The sequence below is a fragment of the Apium graveolens genome, chromosome 4, assembly GCF_009905375.1.
Source record: "Apium graveolens cultivar Ventura chromosome 4, ASM990537v1, whole genome shotgun sequence".
Lineage (NCBI taxonomy): Eukaryota > Viridiplantae > Streptophyta > Magnoliopsida > Apiales > Apiaceae > Apium > Apium graveolens.
This window is the reverse complement of record NC_133650.1, coordinates 29614691-29628268: the sequence shown is the minus strand read 5'-3', so window position 1 is coordinate 29628268 and position 13578 is coordinate 29614691. Positions and strand designations below refer to the sequence as shown.

Genomic DNA, 13578 nt, shown 5'->3' with positions numbered 1-13578 from the left:
GAATATTTACCCAAAATTTCTTTGTTTGTTTATTTCCTTTTAGTTTTGATATTAAGTTCCATTAATTTGATAAAAATGAAGAACATGCATTCACCCCCTTGTATATACCTTCTGGACCTAACAACTTTATTTTGTAAAATAGGAAAATAATGGACTTTTAAAAAATTTAGAGCCCAAAAATCCTATAAAACATTAAAATTAGGAAGAAATATAATAATAATAATAATAAATTATTACAATTAAAAAATAAAATACAAATCTAAAAAAATATATTTAAAAGTACTCAGACAATTAGGTGTAAGTATTATTTTTAAAATCATTACTATAACGTAAAAATTATAAATATTATTACAAACGTGGCAAATATGAAAATCCCAAGCAACTTTCCATTTTTTATCAAACTCCGTAATATTAAGAAAAGAAAATATATAAATAAAAGAAAAATAACTACATAAACATATTATGCAATATGATTAAAATATTTTCTTTACAAATTTATAATGTTAAAAAAAATCAAATAATGGTAGAAATTAAATAAATTATAACACATATATTATATTTAGTTTATGAATGTCAAATATAAAAGTACATATATAAATATAAAAAGTACATTTTTTTGAAAAACACATTATTTATGAAGAACATAAAATTTATTTAAGAAATAAAATTATCATACTAAAATTTAGTTAAATAAAGAATAAATATTTCTAAATAATTATATAAATAAATAATAATTATCCCTCGCACGTTATAAAACTAGCACCAATTAATTTGTTTAACGGAAATTGTCCAAGTTGATTGAAATGAGTATCTAGAATTTTAATATTATCTAAAACATTATTGTTTAATGCCAATAATAGCGAATCAGCCAATTCATACAGGTTCACATGGACTTCAAATTCATTATAACTTTAGATATAACTGTAACTACGCATCTAACAATTGGACATCTTTGTCACACGTTGCTGGATGTCTTTGGCCCATCAAATTAAATTAATTCATTTTAAACCTGGATCCAAATTATAAATTAATCAACTAGATAGTTAAAATTGCTAAAGATAGAATATAAAGTAAATAATAATTGGATAACCGTCTCGCACATAAAAATCTGGAAAAGCACAATGATAATGTAGTACAGATTATGTCTGCACCAATAAAACACAGCACGACTACTGCTACGTTGTAACTTCTGTTGAACGTGCACTTGAACATAATCTCAACCTGATCGTCTTGCCACCTCGATCTGCATCTAAAAAGCACAAACAATTAACTTGATGAAGAAGAAGTTGGTACATCAATGGCATCACTTACCATGCATCATGGGCAACAAAACAAATTAACTACATCAAAACCATGAAGTACAATAAAAATACAGGTTTTTATATCAAAGTGCCCACTGTTCTTTTCAAAAACTATCAAGTGGCTACCCGATCTCCACGGGCCTCGTTTTGGCCACTAAAATCAAAATATATATCACTCGGTTAAATCTTTAAAAAAATATAAAAATTTATGAAATCATAATCGGTAAATGATGTGCGGGCCACATGAATTACAAAAAGGAACGTTATGCTTCTTCCCGTCATCGGTTCATTAAATTTAGGTCACTTTGTTTTTTCAAAATTTATCATAGTGATATATGTAGTGATTATAGTGGCCAAACGAGTCCCGTTGAAATCGGGTAGCCACTTGATAGTTTCTGACAAGAACGGTGGGCACTTTGATATAAAACCCTAATAAATACCCAAAAAACTTCCCAAGTTCGAGTCAGAGCTTGTACCCTTAGACACTTGCTTAAATGCAAATGAGCCTTTCTGAGACGGACTTCAGATCAGACACTTTCTTAATACTGCAATTTAGGGGAAAATCATCAAATACATAAATGGTTTTATTAGAACTACGAACCATAAGCACTGCACAGAATTACGAACAAGATCTAAACTCTAAGAGACTCCCTCATTTAAAGGAAGACTGCGAACAGCTAATGAAGCGTTCGAAAAAAAAAATGAAGCTGTACATAACAATGTGCGATTAAGAGATCGCACTGAGTTTCATCTTGTTACTATATGTGCATCAACAACTCTATATTTTACAACAATAAAATAAATACCAGCAACAAAATGTTTAAGAAACATACTTGCATTACACATATTATAACTATTTAAACTTTAAGTATAAATGTGCATGTACAATCATATTTTTTGCATGATCTTCTCATCCGCTTCATTTAATTGTATGTTTAAACTTTAAAGTGAACCAGCTTTTGAAGGTGTTGTCAAGTTCGAAAAGCACTACTGCTAACCCTCACATATTTTCTTTTTATTGACATGTCGAAATTTATCTGGCATTGTTCCTAGAAGTTGTGTATTGTATATGCTTACTCTATAAATGTCTTTGCCTACAGGTTTCATCACGCCCTTGTTTTGGTAGGATGCACGGTCTATAGGTTCTAGCTAGGATGGAATGTCTATATGTAGAGAATCAATTTAAATCTTAAAGGGTGCAAAGTTTAGGAATTTCACATTTAAAATTTAATTACCCCCCAGTCAAAGTTTCCAATAACTTGGAGGGAGTAAAAAGTAGTATGGTTCTGCTCGCCACTCTGTTCTTTCATTTACATTCTACCAATATATATATACACACACACATATATGGGAAAAGGAGTTTTCGTTTCTCTCTCACTAAAATTTAACTCACTTAGCTTTGTTCTCCACAAGAAACTGGTGAATTGCCCATTATAGAAAACCTACTATCAAAATATAGTATCACAGTAAATAAGCCGAAAATGAGGTACTGACTTGTACAAGATGTCACCGCTCGGAGCCAACTTCTTGCTAATCCAATCTGGAACAAGCTTTTCAAGTAGATCTATTTGTTCTTCAACCTCTCCTTCAAGATGATAAAAGTAAAACCATTAATCATCCATACAAAGGAAGAGATGTAAATGAATAGCGGCATGTGTACTTACTTTTCTCAACAATATCAAGAGCATTCATGATAATTTTATGCACAAGTTCCTCCCTGGTGATTGAAGTACAGTTGGCACACTGGAAAATATTATTAATGATAGTCACTGTGTCCGGAAGGCAGGAGAAAATCTGCTGGCGCTTTGGTGATCCACTTTGATTGACAATGCTATTATCGGAGGGGCAGCAGCTACTGACCTATAAAAATCAATATTTGTTCATAAGATACGCAAACAATTCATAGAAGCAGGTACAGAGACAAAAGATAGGGCACCTTGCAAACAAGATAAACAAATTATTAAGAAGTTGGTGAAAGGAAATTTTTAAACTACTTTATTAAGAAATTATTTTGTTAAAAATTAACAAAATAATAACTACTACTGTTGTACATTACAGTATTCCGCTGATGACCATTTAGGTGAGATTAAATGACAAACCTTGAGTTCCGTGAAATGAAGATTTATTAAGATAAACCAAGAGAGACAAATAGATATAGTTAAATATGAACATGAAGTGTTTGTTTGGTTGACATTGAAATACCCAGGGAAGTTCCTAGGAAGTGGCAACGAAAAAAGTTTGATTGGTTGAACTGACGAGTGAAGTAAAAAATTCCCAACCAATAGCCATGCTGTAAAAGTACGTTTCAACCAAACCTACTACTTTTAATAGAAAAAGCAGTTCGAATGAGATCCCAAAGAAAACATAGAAGTCTTGATTCATGTAAAAGCCATATCAAGCCCGACTCTTAATTAGTAATCTTTACATATCATTAGCAGCAGTTCTGCATGACTAGCTTGTTTACCTATTTTTTTAGCTAAAATATGTTACGAGTCTCATAAATATTCATGCTTTGTTGTCGTATTTTATAGGATAAATGTATGGAACTAAAAATCGTGAAATATTAAAGAAAAAACAGCATAATAACTACCCTTTTGCTCTGTGTAAAGCACTAAAAACACTATAAACCATGAAGATTGTGATGTGTATGAAGTCTGAATTTTACATCTTATGTTAGATCAGATTCCAAATCTTCTAGTACTCATTGGAGGAAATCTCGAGATGGCACAGGAACCTCAATAAAGTAGGACATCAAACTATTCTGACTTCTGACTAACATGGACTAGACTAATTACTGAAAAAAAACACTTATTAACAGGATTCCAACAACAAACTTATAATATAACTGCCAACAATCTAATAAAAACAAAAAACAAGTGCTCATAATTTGTACCTTTAGAAGAGGAACAGCCAAACAAACAGTCTCCTTATCCACAATATCAGTTGTTTCTCTTCCGGGCATCGTATTATGTGCAACTTCATGCTGCAAAATGGCATCACTGAAATCGAGTATTCTGCCCTTACCTTCCGAGTAGGAAAAATCCAAAGTCCTTTTAGCAGACATACTGCTTGTTGTCTTTTGCAATATCGATCCTGTCTTTAATTTGACATCACAACTAGGCAATGATCTCTGAGGTGTCAGTTGTGCAGGTGTTTCGACCATTAAATTTTCTTTTTCATGTGCTATCTTTATAGGGGTGCTTTCACATGTAATGGAGCTAAAGCATGGGGGATTAATTAAGTAGACTGAATTTGTGGAAGTGGTGAATTCTAAGCATGAAGCAGAAGACTCTATCTCTGGTTCAGCATCATCTTGCTTCAGACTATCACATTTAGTCAGCGAAAGAGAAACAGGAGATGCTAAGAGTTGAGTAGTTTCTCTTGTTGCCTTCTGAGAGAAATGCCTGCTGAAAGATGAAGGTAGGTTGGAAGATTTTGATAATTTAACTTCACCAAGACTAGGTGGCAGTACTGTAGATGAATCCAATGGCAACTGATCTGCAGTTATGTTGATATTGCATTTGTTGAATGGCTCAGGCAATGCAGCCTCAGGAATTTCGCCACTCTGATTTCAAAATGTAAATATACAAGTTAATTTTCAAGTACTATTCCAATTAAAAGTACTTAGCAAAAAAAGAGAATTATATATATATACTCCCCCCGTCTCATTCAATTCTGTGCAGTTTCCTTTTTGGGACATCTCTCTCAATCTATACATTCCAAAAATAGTAAAGTTTTATAATATTAAATTAACTACTATCCACTCACATCCACTATTCTCTTCCAATACACCCACTTTATACATTAAATATTAATCGATCCCACCACTTTACCCACTTTTCTTACTTTTCTCCACCAAATTACACTTTTTCTTAACCTTCGTGTCGCACCTTGTACGTATACAAACAGGTGGGACGAAAATACAAACCAATATTAAGATGAAAACTACAAATCAGTAAATAATTAGTGATTGATATAGGTATAATAAGTGATTATTAATTAACTTGTATATTTATGATGGTGACACCACTCATTCAATGATCAGATTTGTGGAACTTAGTGATTCCCATTAATTTGGTGATTATTTATGTGTAATTTAGTGATAGTGACTAAACTGTTAATATATAATTTATTTTTATATTTGATGATTTTCAGTATGTGGATGAGTGATTTTAGAGAGGTTTGTAGTTTTTATTTTAATTTAGTTTGTATTTTAGTAAGACTTTTTATATATACACATACATATATAAATATAAACATATACACAGTTAAGCAGAGATAAACAAAGACACTTCCAAACACAGGACAAATACATGAAACTGGGACCATGTTTGTTTACTAGTAATCAAGGTTACATAGGAACTTACTGATCCTTGGAACTAGGTAACACATTTAAAAATCCTAGGTTTACTAAAAAAATGCTTTTGGTTTATACTCGGTAACTTCAAGTTGCATAGTTGTTTTTTGTTTAAATCATTTATCATATTTTTGATAATAATGTTAATTATATTGATATAAAAATATAAAAAAAATTATAAACTATTATAGGGTGTTGAACCAAAAATGAAAAACAAAAAATTATAAAATTACTATTTAAAAATATTATATCTATTACAAAAATATCATGATAAAAATGAAAAAAATAACTATAAACCATTATAAATAACTACGCCCTATGTCCCATTCATTTCTATACACTTTTCTTTTAATTTACCTCTCAATTCTATACATTTCAAAAGTTACAGAAAGTTGTAAAGTTTTACAATATATAAACTAACTACATTCACTACACCCACTTTATACATTAAATATTGATTGGTCCCACCACCTTACCCGCTTTCTTACTTTTCCCACTAAATTACATTTTTTTAACCTTAGCTATTTGTATAAAACTTAATAGGACAAGGAAGTAGTTATTAAATTATAAACATTAGAGACAAAATAATCATATTGATACTTAATTAAATATATTAATTAAGATTTATTTTTAAAAATAGCATACATAAAAAAATATAGATATTAAAATTGTTGTTTAAAAAATATGTATCTACAATAACTTTTTATAAAGACAAACAAAAATGATTATAAAATATAATAGACAAAAATTGAATCTATTACAAGTTCTACAAAAAAATCAAAACTCTTCTTAATTAACCATGAAAAAAGAAATAAAAAAACTCAGTAAGAAAGAAAAAATCATTATAAATATAAAATAGCTAATCCCAGTGTCTACTCCAAGGTAAAATGAAGAGTCCGGATAACATAGCTATTTTATATTTATAATGATTTTTTCTTTCTTACTGAGTTTTTTTTATTTCTTTTTTCATGGTTAATTAAGAAGAGTTATTTTAAGCCAAAAATATGTATATTTTATAAAATATTGCCATATTGCCGAGTCCGATACTTGGACACGTGTTCATGTCGGACACTTCTAGCCGAGTCCGAGTAACATAATAAAATAGTATAGATTAAAAATATTGAACCACTGTGTAACTTCTTATGACCATGATTGGAGTATGTAACTGAGTTCCCATGTTGCAGTATCTCATTGTACGGAAGAGTGAGTTACCTTATCCACATCAAAATTTATTTAACCAAACACCGTAACTTGGGAACATCCTAGGAAGTCAAAGTAACTGTGTTGGGTTACAGGCAACCAAGCGATGCCTGAAATTCAGCTTCCCAGACCCATTAGGTGTATGATTCTTGACCTTTAGGTTCACTATTACCTTATCCACATAAAAATTTATTTAACCAAACACCGTAACTCGGGAACATCCCAGGAAGTCAGAGTAACTGAGTTGGGTTACAGGCAACCAAACGATGCCTGAAATTCAGCTTCCCAGACCCATTAGGTGTATGATTCTTGACCTTTAGGTTCAGTAGTTCATTAGCTGACAATACGATATCTAACAGCAATTCATACTTCCTAAATTTTTTCCAAAGGTAGCCCTCATTCATATTCAAGGACATCGAAAGCTTCCATTTTAAGCATATTACAGGCTTACAACATCAATTATTACAGTTTGTATCCAAAAGCTATATTTGCAGATCATAAACTCTGTGAATTTAAGCCATCTTCCAATTTCTCAATCCAAAAGGTACATTGAAGACACCAAACTGAAGTGCGTCTCCTCTTCCAGAGGAGTTGTTTGAAAGCAGTTGGGAAGAGATACAGACAGAGAACTTACCTCAGTATTTGCAAAGAGAAAATTGAAGAGCCTACAAGTGAATAATGCACGTAGAGCTACATAATCAGAACCCTCATCATGACCTTTCACAATATCAAACACTAACGTAACTTTCATCTCTGGCTCCATGCACATGGTCTTCTCGTTATGGATCAGTATCCTTTCAGTCTTCACAGCTTCAGGAAGGATATATATTATTTGTGCAAGATGCTTGTATAAGAACTCCCTAAGCAACAAAAGTAGACAAACACATAGAAAAAATAAGGAAAAGCGCTAAAAGAGCATTTAGTCATTTACCATATGCAATTCATTAAAATTAACTAAAAGCAAATAAACAACAATAGTACAGAAAATACGTATGGCTAGTTGGTAAGGACTTAAAGGAAATGGTGGGACATAATATAGCGATAGCAATATCGATATAGTACAGGAGTTGGCTATTTCATACATACATGTGTTCCCTATCGTAAATTGAAAGTGTGTGTAGATACACATTTCACATGTGCGGACTATGGTTAAGTATAGTTCAAATTAGTTGTCAATGCCATAGCCTTGTGGGGCTTGAACAGTCTTAGATCCCATAACTTGTAAACAATAATGTGTTATTTGATTATATATTCAGATATTTAAGTGGAATAATTACCCAAACAATCAACAATAATATAAATATAATCAAAAAACCAATGTATATTTAAGGAACTAGCATTCAGCTTCGGTGGAACATGAAGTAGAGAACCTCATAGTGTCTTTACAACCCATTCATGTTGCTAGACTATAATATACACATAAATCATTAGCTTTAGTTTTCTGCAAACATTCACGATGTACATGATCATTCTCCCAATTCCTAATGCAAGAACAAATTATAATGCATAATTGATAAAACCAGTAAATTTTAACAAGACTAAAAAGATAAAAGCTAAACCTTTGAGCGAGTATCTCAACTTGAGTGGATATGTTCCTAAAAGTAGGAGACTTTTTACGTAGATTTAACAACCTCAATGAAGTAGTCATACGATCAAAAAAGTCTGATATTGTCTTAAATCTGCAAAGAAAAATAGAAATATATGACTACAAAGTGATAAATTCTACATTTCTCTTAAACACGATTTAAGTAGTAGGTGATGTGAATCTTATAATACCCACTTTTCTGGAAGTTCAGTTGCATCCCTTCTGTACTTGTTAGGTAAAGTCTCATTTGCTTTAGCTGGTGTCCGAGATAAAATATCACTATTAAGATCACCTGACTTCTCTGCTCCATTCTGAGAATTTTCACCCTTGACAGTTTTTTTAATTTGCTCAGGTTTTATGTGCTCCATCATTTTGCTACATATACAGCATAATCAAATAGAGACAAAAATAAAGAGGCACAGAACCAGACAATGTATAATGAACAGAAGTATTGAGTTAATTTCAGATGTCAGGAACTGAATCATCAATTTATTAATCTCTTAAACTGCAGCTTATATTAAATTAGCATATAACTTAATAAATCCAAACAAATTGTTTGGACCATATCCATAATCTGAAATAATATACGGGTATTCATACATAACATAAGCAACATGTTCGATAATAAGTACACCTGAACTTTATCAGACTGCTAAGCATGTCACTATGTATTACATGTACGGGCAGCATTCAACAGATAATGACATTTACCCTAGGTTGTTTACTCTAAAACAGATTTTCAGAATATCCAAGATTATTCCTATAATTATAAGACAAAGAAACTGCAAATTTCACACTAATAATTAGGTCTACATAAAATACACACACAAAGAGGGAGGGAGGGATAGAGAGATGGAGGGGGGAGGGGGGAGAAAGGGGGAGAGGGGGATAGAGAGAGAGAGAGAGAAAGGGAGAGAGAGAGGGAGGGAGAGAGAGAGAGAGACGAAAATTGAAATTCCAATTAAGCTCAAAACAGAGCTTAAAATCGAATTATGAATTCCAATTAAGCTCAAAAAAAAGCTTAAAATCAATGAACAGGGGAGAATATGGAGCAAAAACCGTAGCTACACGGATAAAGTTGTATACACACACATAAACAATATGATAAATTAATGAAAAGCAGAGGAGGAGAACTATTTATAGATCTGAAAGAAATAAAGAAAGAAAAACTTACTTGAATTGATTGATGAACAGATTGAGGAGTTGGAGTTGTCTGTGAGCCGAGTGAGTATCAAATCAAAAGGGGGGAAGAACAAGATGAAATAATAATACCGTTAGGGCTGTGCCTGTTTTGAAACGCTTCAATGAGGCGCGGATCCTATTTGATCTCGCCTATTGGAATGGGCTAGGCTTCGCCTTTTTCTCTATTTTTTCAATTTGTCCTTTTTACCTTTCGTACCTCCACCTGAGGTTACAATATAAAAAACTTTCATCTCTTTTTATTTTAATCTTACTAGCTTAAATCCCGTGTATCCTGTTAATATTAATTTTTAGTATTATAATTTTAAAATATTTACATACATAAATTTATAATTATTATAAATTTATAATTAAAGTTATAGGATAATATATGAGCGTATTTTAGTAGGATAAGTAAATTATGTCCAGTAATTTAACAATTTAGTAGTTTAGCGGATATATAACGCTATTTATTTATTTTTAATAATAGGATACATTGAGGTCGTAGTTTAGTATGATAAGTAGACTGTGTCTAGTAGTTTAACTGTGGAAACTCTAACCATCTTACTTCTTTTTGCAGGAAGAATAAAGATATAAACTCTTTACCTCCTAGATCAGGAGTTAAGAGTCAGTCTGTTAGGTTTAAACCACAAAATCCTTATTTTCATTGTGGTAATTTATGACATTCCATTTATACTTATAAGAAATATCATAGTTTGTACTATGATTATTATCAAATAAAACCTTCTTTGAAGAAAGTTACTTTAATTCCTTCTAGTGTAAAGTCTGATGCAAAGTCTGATATAAACTCTGATAAACAGAATGTTAGCATAAACTCTGAAATTAAATCCGCTGCAAATGCTAACAAACTTAAAAAGGCCAAAGGATCCAAGCAAGTCTGGGTCCTTAAAACTAACCATTAGTGGTCTTTGTGATTGCAGGGCAAACAGGAAAAATATCCTAGTGCTGGACAGTGGATGTTCAGGACATATGACTGGAAATAAAGACCTGCTATCAGACTTTGTGGAGAAAGCTGGCCCAGGAGTTTCTTATGAAGATGACAACATGGGAAAAACTCCGGGATATGGCAATATTGATAAGTGGCATTTTATACCACTTAGAACGTCTTATAATAGCTTGAATTGATGTCTTGAAATCAAGTATTTTGTGTATTTGATGCGTTTTTCTAGTGTTTTTGCATTTCAGGGTATAACTTGCGTAATTAGGGAGATTTTATCATAATAAGCCTAGGGAAGTACTTGGAATCAGTTGCGGGGAGTTGTGCGAAGAATTCAGCAAAATCAGAAGCAGAAAGTGTGATTTTCCAGAAGTTGTGCAAGCGTCCGCCTAGGATATGCAGGCGACCGCCTGTAGATGTATGCGCCCGCATGGGAACTGAGGCGGCCGCCTGGGATCGTAAATTTAGAATCTGGATTTTCTAATTAAATTCTATTGGGCTTCTGAGACTGCTGTTTCTTGTGGACTCTTACATAAACCTACTTGAGAGATGTTTCACAATAACAAGCAAACAAGTAACAAGCAAGGAGCAAGGAGAGGAGATTAAGAAGACAGTTTTAGCACGCAACAACGAAGAAGAGGAAGTGATGAGGATCAAGGAATGAATATGTTAATTTGGATTTGGTTATGTGTGCTCGTGGTGATGTTCAATTGGAGAGGACGCAAACATGGGTTATGCAGCTTACTTGGACAACAAGGAATAAAGGAGCGATGCATGAAGTTGGACAAGTAACTGATTATTATATAATTATTAATTCAAATTTTGCTTGCAAGTTTTTACCTTTCACTTGAAAGGGTTTTTCTTGTTTTAAGCACTTAGGATTTTATTTTCCTATTTGTATTTGGTTTTTGTCTTTTTTCTATTCGGATTTGGTTTTTAAATTTGTTTCCTGGAAGGATTCAGATATTGGCTAATTCAAGCTTTTATTTTCCTATTTGTATTTGGTTTTTGTCTTTTTTCTATTCGGATTTGGTTTTTAAATTTGTTTCCTGGAAGGATTCAGATATTGGCTAATTCAAGCTGATATTGAATTTCTCTTGGAATCCTATTGGGTTTGGGTTATTGTCTAAGCCTATAAATACCCTTCTCATGTAATCTTTTAAGGGAGACAATGGATGATATAAAACTTTTGTTTTGAGATAACTATGAGTAGTTTTTCTTTCCTCTAAACTTCAATTACTGGATTGTTTTGAAGGTTAGATTCGAATTACTTAGTTTCTGGATTGATCTAAGCAATTTGAGATTCAAAGTTCACGTTTCTGGATTGATCGTGTTCTTTTGAAATATCCTCTTCTTCTTTTATCCCTTTTCTTCTTCTTTTCTTTCTTTGTGGAGAGATCCACATCAATTTGGTATCAAGAGCCAAGGTTTTTTCTCCAATTTCTTAATTGTTGGGAGATCTAGGTTTCAAAAAAAAAATATATTATTCGCGAGTACTGTTCACGGGGGGTTACTGTTCACAAAATTACTGTTCATTGGCACTGTTCACGGGTTAATGTTCACGGCACTATTCATTGGCACTGTTCACCATTTTTTTTTTTCCAGTTTTTTCTTATGGCTACGGATGAATTACTCAGAAAATTACTTGGAAAATTGGATGAGATTGATAAACGTACTCAAAAGCTTGTTAATTCAACGGAATCGAGGTTTGATGCATGGGATAAAATTTTAATTAAGGTGAAAGATAGTGATGAAGTCTATGATCCTGGTATAGAGCTTGCTTATTTTACAGGTTTGGGTAGCATAGATGATTTTGTTGAATGGGTTACACAAGTCGACAAGATTTCTGCTTATACAGGTTGGACTAAGATGAGAATATTCAAGATTGCAGCGCTTAAACTTACAAAGAAAGCAGACTTGTGGTTTGATAATCTAAACACAAAAAGAGTTAGATCTGGAAAAGAAAAGATTATGACTTGGACATCTCTGAAGAAGAAACTTCGTGCAAAATTTATTCCTTTGCATTATAAATTTGAATGTATATTGAAGATGACATCCCTCTCTCAAGGTACTATGAGTGTTTCTGAGTATACTTCTGAATTTTATAGATTGCGCCTTATTTGTGACTTCGAGGAGACGGAAACAATGAAAATTGGAAGATTTATTCGTGGATTAAATTTTCCTATTTATCGAAAGGTTAAATCAAGTCCATATATCTCGTTTAATGATGTATGCAATCTTTCTTTGGAATTTTAATCTTTTCAACACGATGAGAAATTGAAGTCTTGCCTTCACGAGTTTACTCTTTCAGAAGAAACTAAAGAAAAAGACTTTGTCAGTGTGGAGAATGTCGTGGATCTTGTTGTTGATTACCAGGTGTTACATGTGGCGACTACATCAAGTTTGGATAAAAAGGATGAACAAGTTACAAAAGAAGCTATGATAGAGAAGCATCAAGAAAGAAAGTCACTTGTTGAGAAAATTTTGGTTGTTGAAAAAAATCAGATAGATGCCTCTCCTAAATTTGTGTGTGACGACATTGTTGAAGGAGAAGAGTGTTATTCCTAGTGGACTAACAATGAGATTTACAGAAGGGGGGTTGAATGTAAATCTCAAAACTTTTTCAGGTTTTGAGCAGTTTATAAAGTTGTGTGTTCAAGAAGAACAAGTGTGTGAATTGCTTTAAGCTAATACAGACAGATATATATTCAAGCACAAATGTAAAGAACACAACAGACCTTAAAAACTTTTCTGGTGGATTTGTTGTTCCACCAGAGATGGTATTTTTAGAAAATCTGTGATTAAACAATGTTGATCACAGCTGCATCCTAGTACAAACTAGATGAATTTTCTCTCAATATATTTCTAAACAGCTCTGGAAAATCTCTCTTCTAATTACTAGCTTCTACTTGGTTTATATATTACCAAGTGTACAAGTGAAAAATAATATTAAAATACAGTAATAAAATAAGTTCTTCACTTGCTTCTTTTCCTGTTC

General features: G+C 32.2%; 1 protein-coding gene across 2 annotated transcripts; it reads right to left on the bottom strand.

The window, feature by feature from the left end:
* Window positions 1-1066: 1066 nt before the first annotated feature.
* On the bottom strand, window positions 1067-9800 carry LOC141717925 (CDT1-like protein a, chloroplastic). Of its 2 annotated transcripts, none has more exons than XM_074520180.1 (9): window positions 9618-9800; window positions 8639-8818; window positions 8418-8537; window positions 7493-7718; window positions 4195-4866; window positions 2966-3161; window positions 2796-2886; window positions 1778-1846; window positions 1067-1249 (listed from the first exon to the last, which is right to left on the bottom strand). In XM_074520180.1, the coding sequence occupies exons 2-8, from the start codon at window positions 8812-8814 to the stop codon at window positions 1792-1794; spliced, it is 1536 nt and encodes a 511-aa protein (XP_074376281.1). In that variant the 5' UTR covers window positions 8815-8818; window positions 9618-9800; the 3' UTR covers window positions 1067-1249; window positions 1778-1791. The 2 variants fall into 2 exon arrangements, with proteins under 2 accessions (XP_074376281.1, XP_074376282.1); XM_074520181.1 differs by having other exon boundaries at window positions 1067-1243.
* Window positions 9801-13578: the final 3778 nt, after the last annotated feature.